This window comes from Lepisma saccharinum, chromosome 26 (genome assembly GCF_977018435.1).
Source record: "Lepisma saccharinum chromosome 26, izLepSacc3.1, whole genome shotgun sequence".
Classification (NCBI taxonomy): domain Eukaryota; kingdom Metazoa; phylum Arthropoda; class Insecta; order Zygentoma; family Lepismatidae; genus Lepisma; species Lepisma saccharinum.
In genome coordinates, this window is record NC_139254.1 from 14,020,652 (window position 1) to 14,038,562 (window position 17,911).

A 17,911-nucleotide genomic window follows, 5' to 3' on the forward strand; every position below is an offset into this window, starting at 1 on the left:
CCCGATCGGTCATTTGCTGACCGATGGCATTTTTGGCCACAGTCCCGATCGGTCATGTGCTGACTGATGGAACGTCGCCTTGCAACCCTGTTCATTTTCTATGCTCATGACTCGAAGTGCGTGGAACTTGAAGCATCAACAGCGACGCTATTCAACTCCCAATGACGTCAGCAGCAGCTGCTAAATTTACACCTTCTCTTTATCGGCGCAGTAAAAGAGGCATCGAATGACAAAGCTCACAGAAGTGAGTTGGTGCCGTTGTAAATGTTTTCTACAATGTGTTGTTTACAATCTCGTGCCTTGCAGGAAAGGGACGACCTATGAGGAAATCGTTTGTCTATTGTTTCCCTTCTCAACATGCCGAAGCAGGTCGCGGTCAGAGGGGGAGGGGGCATTGTTGTCAAAAGTGTTTGCAGCGATAACTTTACAGCTGGTGAAATGGACTTTGCACAATGCTTGCTTCAGAAAACAACCACTCCTTCTTCGGAAGGAAAATGAAAGGGGGGAGTAAGAGGTAGGATCGGGGCTAAAAATAACTCTTGCACTTCATTGTAACTGTTGCCAACCCTTGTTGAAAATAACTCATGCACTTCATTGTAAGTGTTGTCAACCCTTGTCGAAAATAACTCATGCACTTCTTCTTTTTTCTTTCTTCGGATGGCAAAAGGCATTAGCAACAAAACAAATATTGAATTATAATGTAGACATGTGGTTGCAAATAAGACATAGAATTGTTCCTGTCCCATGTCTCAATAGGGAGGGGCAAAATTTTGTCTTTTCTTTTATTTATTTTTTCAATTTTCACATTTGAAGCCACGAATAAGAACAAATACATACATATAGCAACACTTCGTCTTTTCTATGTGAAAGTACATTTTATTTTTAGTAGAATGTTTTTTGTTTCACTAAATTATCTGCCATAGGAAGGAAGCTATAACGATTTTTTCTAAACCTTACAAAGCTCGTTTAAATGGCCTGGGACAGAGGTAAAAACTGCATAAGCGCCACGGGACTGTAAAGGTTAAATCTGAGATTGTCGAGGGATATCTGTAGTGGAGAGAGAGTTCAAACACTAAATATTGGAGACTGTATTTAGGGATATGGTATGCACAAGTTTTTGACCCCAAATGTGCCAAAAGAGAAGCTAGGAAAGACTAAATATCTCAGAATCCTAAGAAAGTATTGACACCTCATTAAGTTAATATTCTTGAAATCCTGCAAAGAAATGGATGTAAACATTTTTTTTCCTAGTTTCACTCACAATGATGTGTTTGGCACTTTACTGACGTGAATGTGATGTTTTATAGAATAGCTGTATTACAAGACTAAGGGAGATTCTTGATATTCATTAATAACATAATTTCTTAGTGTTGGTATACTGCTTAATCTAAAGCAGGTGCAGCCCGACCCTGTAGCCGAGTGGTTAGCACATCGCGCTGCGACGCCAAGGGTCCCGGGTTCGAATCCCAGTCGGGCTTGGTTGTTTGTGAATGTCCATTCATCAATTTCATCATTTCATCACTCATCCCCATCTTCGCAAATTAGCCAAGAGGCACAAAACGCGAAGTAAAATAAACTAAATCAATCAATCAATCTAAAGCAGGTGCATAATTTGGAACAAAAATATATTGTATCCGCATTTCTAACTTCTTGTTAGGGAAGTTTTACTTTAACAAATTAAATTTGCACTGAAGATAAAATCCACGCAATTATTGTTATTGGATACTGCAATAATTATATTTACCCAAAGAAAACAAGGAAGGGGGGGGGGTGAGTTCTTTGAAAGAGGGACCGTATTATATTATCGCCCTGAGCTTAGGAATTTCTAGCTAGGGTTCTGTAATTTCTCGTGAAACAAAAATTGAATTGGTCATACTGCTGGGGTTTATGTTATTTGTTGAATTTGTTGAATTTCCCGTCTTTATCTTACGTTGTGTAACAATCTGTGTTAAATACTCAAATTGTGAGTGTGTTAAACACTTTCACAAACACTATTTATATGCATATTTACATAATTTAATTTACTACATTTAGCCAATCAATGTGCTAGCTTTAAGTTTTTTTGAAAATCGAACAATTAAAAATATGGACAGTTTAACATGGTATTTCATTCAAATAGACATAAATTATTACATATTCATCCAAACTATTTTTTGGGGATTATGATGAATGATTTTAGTGGAGGTCTGGAGTGATGGACAGTCAGGAGGGGCAGATCAAGTATAGTGTTCAGTAAAGCTAAGAAAAAGTTACTTTTGATAGACACGTAGTCGTAATTAAATACTTTGTGGGGATTACAATTTTGTTTGAGGGTGCGAATGATATGATTTTCTTTGGGGGGGGGGGATGGGCACCCACTGGTATTAATTATTATCTAATTCTGGCATATCAGTTTATCCAATCGAAAATTCAATAAATTTCAATATTTAGAATACTTATAATAGGCCAAATGTGGCAAGTAATTTGTAAATTTAGACATCAAAACTGAAACTCTAGTTGCAAGATGAGATTCAGAAGAAAAGATCTAGTCTGCATTTTTATGAATATACAACAAAATTGTAACATTAATACAGTCAATACTTGTGAATAATATTTCTTCACTTTTATGTTGCCATGTGTCCTGAAAGGTGATACTTTTTGGTCAATTGAATGCTCAGAAAATCTCATGCCTCACTCAAGAATTGAGTGGTAACATGATGTTGAAGTTCTAGATTGGCATCCAAGATAGGCCTTCTTTATGGTAGTTGTTCTATGAATTCCATAAAATATTCATTCATACTTGTTACTCGTTTAAGCTAGAGATATTTAACTAACTAATTTTTTGTTACACATAACTTTATATATACATTTTATAACTTTAATAAGAGTATCCCGAGATAGGAGTTATCTCTTATTTGTGGTTCCCGCAGTCTGAAACACGTTTTATGTTAGATAAATCATTGAAATCTACCAATTATTAAAATTGAACTTGACGCAGTTCTCATGTTAGGAATATCAATAAAATTACTTAATATAAAAGTACCATGGGAGTTTTTGAAACATTGCCAATTTCAGAAATATGGTTCTTGTTCATGAAATTTTATTATTTTAAAGGATATAAGGGAGGATTACAATGCTTACTAGGGTTTGTCCGGAAAATAATGAGACTGGCCACCACACGGTGCTCCAGTCATCAACAGCGCATCCGCCACGAGCGGGATTGGTGGTGGTGGTGGTGGGGGGGGTCTTGGCTAACCAACAGTACCTGGATCAGTCGCTTCCGAGCTCTGGTAGAGTAAGGGTCGCTTATCGCTTGAACCGTGTTTAAAAACTAGGTTGAAATTTTTTTGGAAGCTCAAAATGCAGCATTCACTTGAGCAACGATACACCATTAAATTTTACTTCAAGCTTGGAGAAACCGCTGCAGAGACATTCACCATGATTAACGAGGCCTACCAGGACCCTGTCAAGAGCTCAGGTTTTCCGTTGGCATGGAAATTTCAAGCAAGCGCCAAAGATCGGATTGGCACACCAAGGAATACCCTTGCCCTAAAAAGGTAAGGATGTCCAAGTCCAGGATCAAGACAATGCTCATTGTCTTCTTTGACAAGAAAGGGTTGGTACACAAAGAATTTCTGCCTCAAGGGAAGACTGTCAACGCCGCTTAGTACGTTGAAGTCCTCACAAGCCTGTGAGACAGTCAATCGGGTCTGACCGGAGGCCAAATGCTGGAAGCTTCATCACGATAATGTGCCGAGTCACACCATGTTCGTTGTGATGTCATTACTGGCTAGAATCGGCATTGCCACAGACAACGTACAGTCCCAACATGAGTCCAGCGGACTTTTTTCTATTCCCCAAGCTCAAAAGAAGCTTGAAATGTCACCGTTTTGATGATGTTCTGGCCATCCAAGCACCAACGACGGGTGTTCTGAGGGGGTTGTCGGAAGCTGACTTCCAGGAGGATTATGCTGCATGGAAATCGTGCTGGCAGCGGTGTGTCGATAGCCAAGGAGAATACTTTGAAGAATTTACAAGTTGTACCAATTGGATCAATAAATTTTATTTCCTGGACCCAGTCTCATTACTTTCCGGACAAACCCTGTATATTTAACTTTGTGATTTCACTAATTGCCAGATAATGGCTTTGAAGATATTGACGAAGACTTTTGTTTCTAGTTCATTTCTCCAGCCCACCTAGGGTTATCAGTCGGCACTCAGCAGCATCTTCTTACGGCTCCAACCGTGATGGGAATGGTCGCCCAGAATGTTGGAATAATCAGCACGAGGAATAGAGGTAGAAGACTCAGAAGTGGTAAGGATATGGTGCATGGTTGTGGTTGGTGGGAGTGCAAGGGCACCTGTGAACTCTTTCACCCCTTGTAGTGTTACATATGGATCTTGCTTGCTTGTATTTTTCAGTGGGGAACTAAACAGAGGATGTGTGTGTGTTTGTGCCTTGGGAAGGACAAGGAGAGATGGACTTGGTTTTAGTTTATTTTGCATGCAGTAAAAGTACCCTTACTCTCAGGGTTGGTATTTAAATACAAGTGGGGAAAGAGGGGCTGGGTCAACTTAAAAATAGTCTGAATAACCTGCAATGCAGATTTTCAAGTAATGTATATATGTAAGTATTTTACCTGCAATGCAAGTTTTCAAGTAATGTATATATGTCAGTATTTTAACAAGCTAGTTAGATGTTTTGGATATAAATAGAAACACAGTCCTTCATTTGATAATGAAGTAATTGGGTGGGGGGAGGGGTAAGTTCTTTAAAAGAGGAGCTGTATTATATTATCACCCTGAGCTTAGGAATTCCTGTAATGTCTCGTGAAACAATAATTGAATTGGTCATGCGGATGGAGCATGTTATTTGGTTTGCCAAGGTTGAATTTTCTATCTTTATCTTGTGTTACAATCTGTGTTAAATACTCAAATTGTGAGTGCGTATAAACCCACTCACAGACACTACTTATATGCATATTTACATAATTTAATTTACTACATTTAACTAATCAATGGCTAGCTTTAAGTTTTTTTCGAAAATCGAACAATTAGAAAATATGGAAAGTTTAACATGGTATTTCATTCAAATAGACATAAATTATTTCGTATTCATCCAAACTATTTTGGGGGATTATGATGAACGATTTTAGGGGCGATCTTGAGTAATGGACACCCCTGTTTAGGGAAGAGGGGCAGATCAAGTATAGTGTTCAGTAAAGTTAAGTAAAAGTTACTTTTGGTAGACACGCTGTTGTAATGAAATACTTTGTAGGGATTACAATATTGTTTGAGGGTGCGAATTGCTTATCTTCTTAGAAAATAAGTTTCTTGATATATGTTTGAAGCATATTCTTTGTTTCTTTTGAAAAGAAAAATAAGAATAAATGTCCCACCTTTGCTTACTGTCCACCTGGAGAAAGTAAATTAATTTCATGAAAATGATGGATTATCAAGTGTACAACCAATCAATTTTATTAAATAAAAATGCAGTTTTTACTTATATGTGGTTGATAACAATCCTCTGTGGGGTCTTGCTGCCCTGTGTTTGTCCTGTGTGCTTCTTTACGGCCCCAGCTTTTAACAAGGTATGGAGATTTTATGCTCAAAGATAGTGTAGTTTTAGCTCTTGTTAAGTAATGAATGAATTCGTTTTTAGTTTTAATAATTGAGTTAGGAAGTTTTCAAGACTTATTTTCTTTTTAGGGCCCTGTTCTCAATTTTGTCTTAGTTAAGGAGCATATCCCTGTATTGTGTGATGGGCAAAAATAGTCTATGTGCTGATGTGGCCATACTATAAAAGAATAAATAAATCAATATGCAGCTAGTTGTTTCGGTGGTTCTCAAACTGGGGTACGTGAACAACTTGAAGGGGGTACGCATGCAATGAGCTAGGAAGAGAAATGTTGAGAATGCGCAAACAATATTTTTGCTGTAGCTGTGTAGAGCAGACTTCATTGTTTTAGACTTTAACACTCAGCAGGAAAATAAGGCTGATTTTGTTACTGACGCACTTATCCTGTCCCCACTTATCTTTGTTTCATATGTTTTGTAATAAAATACTTGTTCGAAATCCATAATAGACTAAATTTGAAGCGGAATCTCTGCTTGAAAGTTTCAAGTGCACAACCAGACATTAAGAAACTGTTCAGGCTATGCAAGCACATCCTTCTCACTAGAAACTCTGAATATTTACAATAAAAACTGCAAAATCGTGCTTGACAGTTTGTTTCCAAACTTATTTTTCTTCTTTACTTTTTTTCCATAACTGAAAAAATATGTATGGAAATTAGTTTTTTTTCATACTTCTTAGCATACATGTGTTTCACATTTTTATTCCTTCTTAGCATACATGTGTTTCACATTTTTATTCTTAACACATAATAGCACGAGTGCATATTAATCACTTGAGATAAACGAAATAATGTCTTTATTAAAAAGAAAAAAAACTTTTTTTCTCTAAGAACACTAAAATTGCTTACTTACGATTAGCGAGTAGTACAATGTTGATTAGAGCAACGTTTTGGGGTAACTACTTTCCCCTTCTTCAGGCTTTTCTTGGCATTGGAATCAACAATAATCAATAAAAAAACATCGATTGGTTAAAAGGTACATATGGTTAAAAAATGATTTGTGAATATTGTCTAAGCCTTAATGAAACTCCCATATGATGTATCCCTCCATTAAGCAGCCCCGGAGGTGCACTTTTCATTAAAGCTTAGACTATATTCACAAATCATTTTTTAATCATATGTACCTTTAACCAATCGTTGTTTTTTATAATAAGTGATGCGGCATGATTCCATTGCCAAGAAAAGCCTGAAGAAGGGGAAAGAAGTTACCCTGAAACGTTGCTCTGATCAACATTGGACTACTCGCTAATTGTAAGTAAGCAATTTTAGTGTTTTAGAGAAAAAAAGGTTTTTCCCTTTTAATAAAGACATTATTTAGTTTATTTTTATTCTTGCAACGTAGGAACATGCAATAAATGTAGGATTATAATGTTTATTTGTTTAACATCTTTCCACATACAGCCTGAATGCCATTTCGCTCTATTGCAGATATAGGTCTCCAATAAATTTAAAAAATGCCCCACCAATCTGGCAGCCAAAAAAAATTCCCGAAAACCCACTATTCGGAGAAAACCTTTGTTGGGGATACGTTAGCCGTTTAGTTATGACTAAATGGTACAATGAGAAAGAAGTTGGAGAACCACTGTTCTAATGATAAGTGTTATTTGTTGCCTTTTGCACGTCACTTCAGTGTGAAAGCTCCCTAATTCTACCTTAACCTTGTAACATGTCCCTCTCTTTCATTAATTTTACTGAAGGTATTCAAGATGAAAATGGCAGCCGGGAAGCGCTGATGTCCTTCCTTGCTACTTTGCCTACCCAGCCGCCTGGAACTACAGATGTTGCCATTTCTACCGATCCTGTTGTTGAAGAAATAGCTATTGCTGCTCAGAATCCTGTGATTGACGATGCAGAGAAAGACAAGGAAGAAAACGAAGATGGGAATGTGGATGAAGATGATGATGATGACGATGTTGATAACGATGGCCCAGATGAAGTGGACGACGACGATCTGACGGGCAAATCTTTTGTTGACTTCAGTGCTGCAGTTGCTGAATTGGGGGTGCAACATGATATCACTTCTGAACTAAAGGTGAGGACTCGTTAGTAATAAAAGGAGAACCAGTGCTTATTGATTGTAAGTTGACGGTTGTTTCCTTTATAAAAAAATCTCACCAGAAGTATTTTGTTATTGTCTAGTCGGTAGGGTATGTGACTGCCACGCAGGAGGCCCAGGTTCGATTCCCAGGCTGGGTGATCTAAGGTCGGAACTTTTCCGGCCTTGCCTCTGCATAAAGCGGCTCCGGGGCCAGTGGCGTCGCGTGCGGTTCGCATACAAGTGTTCACAATAATGTTTTTGTGCCGAATGCAGATTTACTCCTTTCCCTTGTTAACTTCATCTTAATTGAAAAAGTGAGAATAACAGTTCAATTTATTTTCAACAATTCCCCCCCCCCAAATCACGCTATATTTGAAGTAATACAAGAAGGACCTAGGGGAAATTGTTCCTCTCCCCCGTAAAATCTGCCAGGTTTAGCGAATTCTCGCTAAAGTTTGCAACTATGTAGCACAGACATTTTCGAGTTCCCCTTGACATGCCTCGAATATGCTGCACTCTGGTGCCGAATGTAAGAAGTATTTCTGCTTGCATCAGTGTTCACACAGCGAAGTGAACATCTTCGGGGTATAGTGGCCAACAGCCCCTTAGCTACCAGCTCTATGCAACATGCACAGCAATTGTGTTCAATGCCCTCCGTGGAACACCGTACGAGTCAGTGTTACCAACTGTCTAGAAGAGTTATCGACATGAAGGAAATCGTGTCAGAGTAAATTGTGTGTATATACTCGTACATGAAACATAGTATTTTTTCGAATAAATATATGTATGTGTGTGTGCATTTAATATGTACGTAATTTAAGACGTATACACGAGTGTTCATGTCCTCATGCGAACATTATCAGGCGACGTGCCTGTCCGGGGCTCACCGAGCCTCAAATCAATGTGTCCCTGGGAGGGTAAAGGTGGCCAGAGCATGGTGCTGATCCCATCACCTACAATATGGCCAAAATCGAGAATATGTGGGGCCCTACCCTCCTAAATGTGCCTTCATGGCACGGTGCTATATTCAAGGGGAACTTACCTTACCGTCAGGAAGCAGATGAATCCCTCAGATTCTTTATTAAACATTTGCTACTTTATATCAGATTAGTAGGCAACTATAAATTTTATTTACATGTTATTTCTTCAAAACTACACATATTTCAATTTTGTCTCTTTTGTTCATTTGTATACATACGAAGGCATGATATACTCAAATCTCAATACAATATTATTACTATTATTTAGGGATGGGCCGATATGAAATTTTGGCCGATACCGATAACCGATATTCTACTGATCCAATATAAAATTAGAAATGGTCCATGAAGATCCTGAAATGTTAATTGATCTCCTTAATAAATATGTGTTTCGAGGTGACTGCAGTGCAAAAGAAGTTGAATATTTAGACAATTACGTTTTTAAAAAGTAGGGCATCGAGATTATCCATAAAAATTACAACAAAATGGCAGAATTTTACACTAAATTATAAGATATTTATCGATATATCGGATCGGTAAAATAATCGGTAATTTTACCGATAAACCGATAAATCGATATGCCTATATCGGCCAATATCGTTAGAGTACCGATTAATCGGTCCCATCCCTACTATTATTAATAAACAGAGATGTCGATTTCTCCCCTCAACATATTATGGGATAGATTTTATAAATGGTCTATTTACATAGTCTTAAACTACCACTTTTTATTGATATGTTTTACTTTTTACATGTACTCGTAATAATGAAAATAAAAGTACATGTTTACAACATGCAACAATTAGGGATTCAGCGTAAAACATCCAATTTTTGGCAACATTGCTCTCCTTCTAAATAGTTATTATTTTTCCCCAAGAAGTATCAGTCTATTTTCAATCGAACTTGCAGTGTTGTAGGGATGTATCACTGCTACACACTGCATTTTTCCATTTACTTTGGTTTGTTGTGGTGGCCATAGGAGCATGCTGAATATGAATTTCTTTGTTAAATTTTGAATTTGTTAGCCTTCTCCCTTTGACATTCATTATTGGGAGATAGATTGTGTAAATTCCGGGGAAAAAATTATCTCTCAACGACATTTAGTTCATGAGCTGTGATTTTTGTACATCACGGCAAGTTTGAAAAGCATGTGCTTCAAAATTCCATCTAGAGAGGCTATACATGCACATGAGGCTCTGGCCACTTAGGTTAAGTTTTCAAGTAATTTTATTCAAGCATTTAGAATTTGCAAACTCTTGTAACTAACTATATTGTCTCTGTTAAAAACACACAAACAGCACAATAACAGCAATTTTTTAGTGCTTTTAACAAATATGTTGCCGGCACGTGACTGAAGAAGTTTTCTACTGTCATAAATTGTCTCTGGTCCCTTGTTGCTTGAAAGATATTCAGATATATACACACTATGTTGCCATTTGTCACCGGACACCCCTCAAAAAGTGCTCAGAATCATCTGTACACATGATACAACCTATAAAAGGCGTTGCCGGTTGAGAATACACTCATACCAGCTACATGAGTCAATATGAACTAAGTGAGGCGGAAAGAGGGATGATCGTTGGAGCCCACAGGTTTGAGCATTCGACCCATGAGATTTCCAACAAATTTCAGATACCCCGGTCAACAGTGAGTGATGTTATCGTGAAGTGGAAGCGAGAGGGGGGTCATGACATGCCGACCCAGACCCAGTAAACCGAAAATATTAACAGATCGTGGCCGTCGATGCTTGAAACGTGTGGTGAAATCAAACCGGAAGGCGTCGTTACAGATGGTGGCACAGGAGTTTCGATTGGCTTCCAGTAGTGCTGCAAGTGATCATACTGTCTGCCGGGAGATCGTTGCACTTGGTTTTCATGGTCGCACAGCAGTTCACAAGCCGCATATCACAGCCTGCAATGCGACCCGTCGGTTATAGTGGTGCAAGGAACTCCGCCATTGGACTCTCGAACAATGGAAATCCATCCTATGGAGTGGTGAATCGTGCTACCAGATGTGGTGGTCCGATGGACGTGTATGGGTGTGGCGTATGACCGGTGAACACTGTTTACAGTACTGTATTGTACCCACAGTGAAATTCAGCGGAGGTGGCGGCATGGTGGGGTCCTGCTTTTCGTGCTATGGTCTTGGTCCTCTTGTTTTAGTTCGGGGAAACATGAATGCTGATGCGTACCAAAAAGTTCTGGACAATTCTGCACTACTGAGATTGTGGGAACAATTCGGTATTGGCCTATACCTGTTTCAGCACGACAATGCTCCATGTCATACGGCAGGCATTATCAACACTTGGTTTGAGGACATGGGTTTGCAAAAACTTGATTGGCCAGCCCATAGTCCAGATATCAACCTCATTGAACACCTTTGGGACGAGTTGGAGTGCCACTTGAGAGCCAGGCCATGCTGCCCAAAAAAACACCACTGAGCTGTTTGTCGCTTTGCAGGGGGAATGGCACAAGATTCCCATCGACACGTATCACAAATTGGTCGAAAGTCTTCCTCGAAGGGTTGCGGACGTCATTGCGGCGAAAGGTGGCCCTACACAATACTGATGTGGTGCTGCGACTGGATTAACGTACTGGTATGGGGTGTCCGGTGACGAATGGCAACATAGTGTATACACAGGGTGTCCAATATATATATGGGGATTATGAAGAATACATGGACTCCACACTCCTCTCACCTAATTCCTGTATCCATGGGGATTCATCAAATTTAAGGTTTACAAATGTAAAATGAACTCATATGAGGTAGCCCACTTTTCATCCTAAATTTGAATTATGGGATGTGTTTTGACAAGGCGGAAGGTCATGCATAGTTTCATTGGATTGCAGAAAACACCTTTGTGTTCATTCCAGGAGGTATGAGTGTGTGTGTGTGTGTGTAAATGTGGAATTATGCAATAAATGTTTTTGAATTCCTTCTTTCTTTCTGGAAATGAGCTTGATTAATGGGCCACCCTGTACATTGATGCTCTGCTGAACTTATGCCTAGATTTGTTCACTGTATGTCAAATTGGAGAATAGCATGTATAGGTAAATAAATCTGACTTCTTGGTTTTATTTAGGCCACTGACTCTGCAACATTGCATTTGATGATATCTGCCGATCCTTCCACAACTCATGAAGCCAGTGAAGTGCAGAAAAAAAGAAGGAAGAAAACAAAATCAGGAGAGGAGGTGGAAGAAGTGTATTACGAATGTGAATATTGCAAAAAGACATTTGGTACACCATCCCAATTGACAGGTAGGTTTCATCATTCGTGGAAACTCAAGTTTGAAATGCTTCTGTGCAAAAGTTCTCTGTCGGAGATCCTTCTCATTTGTAGAGCCTGCTACATCTTACTTGTTTGCGTGCTCGAGTTTCCTCTTAAATTGCGAGTCTTGTCACAGAATTCTTAGCCCAGGGTGTCTAGCATCTGAGAATTCCTTGAATTATGGGATTTATGAATGAATTTTATTTACAGCTGTGACAGAAAAACCTCAATTTTACGTTTGAAGGAGACAAACCTGAAAAAATAACTTAAAATTCGGGAAAGTATAAAATCGAGGAAAATCTATTAATTGGGAACATTAAGATTGAATGTATAATGCAGGAAAATGTAAAACTTCGCTGTATATGTAATTCATAATGCACTTTAACGACCTTCTAACCTTCAGACTTTTTTTTTGTCGTTACAGCACACAGATGGACACACACCAAACCTTATATTTGCTTGGATTGCAAAGCAAGGTTTTCTACAAGAGGCAACCTTATGGGTGAGTATTGCATATGTATTTTTTTTGTTTGTATATGAAGTAGTTGATCATGGCAACACTGAATGTTTAAGTAATGTGAATAAACCATATTTGTATACCATATAAATTAGGGTTTAGCCAATACTGATGCCAATGGATTGGTATCGGTATTAGAAAGTATCAGTTGGGTTGGAATCTATTTAGGAATACCGGCCGGTACTTTTCCGTCATTTGGAAAAAATGCCAAGGGACATTCTGGTCTAATTATCGTAGAAATTATGCCAAATTTTGAAAGTTTGTGTGAAATGGCTGAATTTTGAGATAACAGCATGTACTTTAATATGGTATTCTGATGTAAATCTTGAATATCTTAACTATGGCCGAGCTGATACCACTTTCAACTGATACCGATACTCTTTCAGATTCCCACTGATAACCGATACTTGAAAATTGCAATAATTAAAATTTCTTTAAAATATTGATCAATATTGGTTTTGTAAATAATATTCTCCAATTATATGCAGAAATTTGCCAATAAATTTTGCTTTAGAATATTCAAGAATTACATCAGAATATTAAAATAGATGTCAAGTTATGAATATTAGAAAAAAATATTTGAACGTAGAAGGGATGAGGAGACAGGTAAGTGGAGAAGGTTACATAATTTAGAACTACATAATTTTGTATTCATCTCCAGATATTATTAGAATAAGTCAAGAAGATTAAGGTGGGCAGGCCATGTGGCACAAATGGCTGAGAAAAAGAAGATTTTACAGGATTCTTGTAGGGAAACCTGATGGTAAGAGACCAGTAGGAAGGCCAAGATGAAGATGGAGAGATAACGTTGAGATGGACCTAAAGGAAATTGGTAGGGATGGGAAAGAGTGGATAGATCTTGCTCAGGATAGGGACAGATGCAGCCATAAAACTTCAGGTTTAAGAAAGCTAGATGGTTAGTTTGTTAGTCATGTAATAAAAGATAGTTTTTCTCTCATAATTTGTGCAAAATAAAAATAAATAAAGTTAAAATTTTGTATAATTTTCAGGATAATTAGACTCTGCGTAAGTGTCAGGCAGGATTTTTGCAGATCCCGTGAAATACAAATATATCGGAAAAGTATCGGCTGGTATCAGTAGATGAATTCTAATCGATACTTTCTGATACCAATACACCCGTATCGGCTTAGCCCAAATTTTTTGCCAAAAATCTTGGTAAATTGATGCATGTAATTGGAGTGGAATACTCACACACAAATATTAATCAATATTTTGAACAACTTTTAATTAGGGATGGGACCGATTAATAGGTACTCTATCGGTATTGGCCGATATAGGCATAGCAGTGTATCGGTTTATCAGTAAAATTACCGATCCGATATATCGATAAATATCTGATAATTTAGTACAAAATTCTGCTATTTTGTTGTAATTTTTATTAATAATCTGTGTGCCCTACTTTCTAAAAAAGTAAATGTCTAAATATACAACTCCTTTTGCACTGCAGTCACCTTGAAACACACATTTATTAAGGAGCTCAATGAACCTTTCAGGTTCTTCAAGGACTATTTCAAATTTTATCGGTAGAATATCGGTTATCAGTATCGATAAATTTTATATCTGTATCAGCCAAAATTTCATATCGGCCCATTCCTACTCTTAATTATTACAATTTTCAAGCATCAGTATCGGTGAGATTATTGGTATCAGTTCAAAGAGGTATTGGTTCAGCTCTAGTATAAATGTATTCTTTTCGTGCTGGGACTACATTAAAGAGCAAGTCAGTGTGTGTGTGTGAGTGAGTAATTGACCTAAAAATTGTGTACACATTTTACTGTAAATGTTATTGCTAAATTAATGCTGAGATTAAAGGATGTCTGTGGGATATATGTATCTAATAGAATCACAATCCCCATGTTCTCACTATATCACAACAATAGCTCACGGTCAGGTTCTTCTGAGTTTGACAAAGTACTGCATCATCAAGATTGATCAAAGTCTTCACTTTGATAGTTGCATGCATTCAATGAAGTTTGTCCTGCAGCACCACCATCATATAGCTGGTTTACCTCATCTTTTAGTTTCCGTTAGATAAAAATTGAGCGGTGGTAAATTGGGTATGGGATATGATGTGGTAAATGTAGGGGATTTTTTTGCCCATCTAAAGAATTAATTTCAACATAAATGAGGGCCCTCATCGCCATGTAATCAAGGGATCCTGTGTTCGATACCAGGTGGATACACACAAATGTTCAGATCCCATTTTGAAATGTAGGTGCAGTGCCAATTAGACTTTCTCTGCATAAAATGAGCTTTAAAAAAAATTAAGCATCAGAAATGAGACCAACTAAACACACACATGTAGGTGTGGTGCAACTTTCAAGTTTTGCTGTAAATTTCTCCTTTCTTCTTTGAATTCAACTTGTTGGGAATCTTTCATCTCCCAGCCCCTCTTCCCCCCCTCCACCAGAATAAAACAAAAGCCAACTATCTACATTGTGGAGTTCTCATCCTTGAGTTTTTTTTTTGTAAATCTGTGCTTTAAAACTCAAATTGATTTTTAAAAAAGTAGCCTTTCACAAACTAACAATATTTGTATTGTGTTTTGAATGATATATGGCATACTGCATGCATATAACCAGGGTTGTATGTTTTTTTAGCAGCATACATATACATATGTTTTTTTATAGAAAGGCTTTTCCTGGTAAATGGCCCTGTAAAATATTCAAACTGTTTGATTAAACTAAATAAAAAATATATGTAAATATACATTTTCTGTTTCTGATACTATATGAATTTAGTATGGAAATATTTGAGTGTGTTAATGAAACTATAATAATTTCAGTAGCTTTTCTTCTAATACAGATATAACATTCTGGATGTACTATATATTTGTAACTTACATTTTTTTATAGTTGATAGTTTGCAAAATATCAGCTGTCATGTTTATTTACAGTTTAATGATAATGACACTATTTACTGTTTAACATGATTAATATTTTGTATATTATTCTACACAAAAATTTGCCTATAAAAATTATTGAATTTTAAATCAAGAGAAATTTAAGTGTGTTTAGAGTTTACATATTACATTTTTTTTTCGTATGGGCTTCACCTCATCAGTACATACATTTTTGCTTACTTTCTTTTCTTTCTTAGAACCTAATAAACAACATTAAATGATTACGAGATTAATGTACTTTCACCAAAAGTGATTATGATATCTACAAAATCCTTATGTATCTTGTTCTATAAATTATTTTTTCAAGTGATGTAAATCAGTGATTTTTTTTAAAAAATCACCTGATTTAAATTGTGATTTTTTAAAAAAATCACCTGATTTATATCAATCCATCTTGCATATAACTGAAGTAAAGAGAATGAATGAGAGGTGTGAATATTACAGGCACATAGTACTAAGACAGATACATCCTACCTGCCCGTAGAGGTTTATATGCACTGGCACATATGATTTAAAGGCTACGAAAATAACAGGGTTATCCTGAATTGTAAATTAGGAGGAGATCATTATGGTAGTATTAGATCAATAAACTCATCATCGGTTATTGATATATGTAGGGACCCTAATTTACTTTAAATAAAAATTATAAAAAAATATACTAGATCAGGGGTATAGGCCAGAAAACGTAGTGCAGGTCTTGCAAGTTTGATTTAACTGATAATAAAGAGATCGGAAAAGGTGGAGAAGGAAATGCTACTTGACATTCGTATCCTATCACAAATGTGCAGTGCAAAAATATAGCCTCAATTGCCAGGTGTTTTCATGATTCTGATTGAATTTGGTAGTACAAATAAAATCTGCATATTTCGTAATTATAGATGTAATTTTTTGAAGGATCTTTCACATTTTGCTTTTTCATGCTTTGTGAACATACAAAGTCACTACCAGTTAACGCGTAGATCTTAGTTTGTTAATTAATAATCAACTTTAGTCCACAGACGGAGGCATACGGGGGAAAAGCCATACCCTTGTGACAAATGTGATGCTAAATTTAGTACAAAGGGAAACTTGAAACGCCATATAAAGGCCCACAGCGGGGAGAAGCCATGGGAATGTACGCAGTGTGGTGGAAGGTTTACGGAGAAGAAGTCTCTTAAGGTTCACATGCGCAGGCATACGGGTGAAAAGCCATACCAGTAAGTATTCTTATGTTACTACCAGTATTCTGTTTTTGTATATCTCACGTGGAAATGCTCAAGGAATATTGTACAACATTGTATGTTACAAAACTTACCTGTATAATACAGTGTGTTTTAGAAGTCACGCAGGATTCTGAAACCAATAACTTTTAAAGTAATAGGTTTATTACTTTTTTTCCTTCTATGTACATGTTGCTTGCATTGTAGAATTACTTCTCTTGTAGTCTACGGTTTAGTTTAGAAAAATAAAAATAAATATCTGATAAAGGGACCATGTGTTCTCCTGAAACGTCACAACGAAAAACTGAGTTTTTTTGCTTGTAATAACCATAGACTACAAGAGAAATAATAGGTTTATTAAAAAAGTAAAAAAGTAAAGTGTTCCCCTGTGCTTAGCACCATGCCATGAAGGCGTATAGGGGGTGTGGGGGTAACGCCCCACACTTTCTTGATCCGGTCGTGAGTGGGGGTGATGTGATCAGCATCACGCCCCTGACTGCCTTTACCCCCCAGGGTTTCCCCCAGGTACCCATGTTATTCGACGCTGGGTGGGCGCCGGGGCCGCTTCCACCGTTAGAAAAGTTCCCGGATTTGAACCGGCCGGGGATCGAACCTGGGACCTTGAGCATGGTAGTCAGACGCGTTACCGACTGAGCCAACGAAATATTAGTTTTTCTTGTATGTACGCATTGCTTGCATTGTAGAATTATTTTCCTGTAGTTGACGGTTATTACAAGCATAAGAAAACAGTTTTTCTTTGTGACGTTTCAGGAGAACACACGCTCCTTTCATGAGACATTTATTTTAATTTTGACTAAAGATACAGTTATAACAATGGTTAGTAATTTTTTAAACAAAAAGAATCCCTTATATAATGGATGTTGTCAATGTTACATTGTTGTAACATAGCAACATAACTGTGAAAAGAAGCAGTCGTTTTATTTTTATTTCAGATTTTTTTTAAAAAATAAAACAGACTGCTTCTTATCACAGTTAAGTTCCATTATATAATGGATTCTTTTTGTTTAAAAAATTACTAACCATTGTTATAACTGTATCTTTAGTCAAAATGAAAATAAATGTCTGATGAAAGGAGTGTGTGTTCTCCTGAAACATCACAAAGAAAAACTGTTTTCTTATGCTTGTAATAATCGTAAACTACAGGAAAATAATTCTACAACGAAATATTGTTTGTTACACAGAGAAAACTTTAAAATTAATGTTTGATGTGGTTTGGTTCATTACCAGATCTCCAGCTGGGCATCATTCATGTCCAAACTAGCTTGCAATCTTAGTTTGAATCCGAGAATTGCGTTCTGATGGTGCTCGTCCGGAATGTTGTGAATCACGTCACGTATCTTGAACTTCA

General features: G+C 37.1%; 1 protein-coding gene across 4 annotated transcripts in view; it reads left to right on the top strand.

Moving 5' to 3' along the window:
- The window catches only part of LOC145979340 (uncharacterized), a 47,134-nt gene that overhangs the window by 14,742 nt on the left and 14,481 nt on the right, over positions 1 to 17,911 (top strand). For all 4 annotated transcript variants that reach the window (XR_014440777.1, XM_083112203.1, XM_083112204.1 and 1 more), the window contains exons 3-7: positions 4,159 to 4,294; positions 7,313 to 7,647; positions 11,716 to 11,893; positions 12,328 to 12,405; positions 16,335 to 16,539. Coding sequence is in view for 3 of the 4 variants with exons in the window: in XM_083112203.1 (XP_082968329.1) it covers positions 4,159 to 4,294; positions 7,313 to 7,647; positions 11,716 to 11,893; positions 12,328 to 12,405; positions 16,335 to 16,539 (932 nt within the window). In the remaining variant the exon portion in view is untranslated. The remainder of the gene's footprint in view (positions 1 to 4,158; positions 4,295 to 7,312; positions 7,648 to 11,715; positions 11,894 to 12,327; positions 12,406 to 16,334; positions 16,540 to 17,911) is intronic.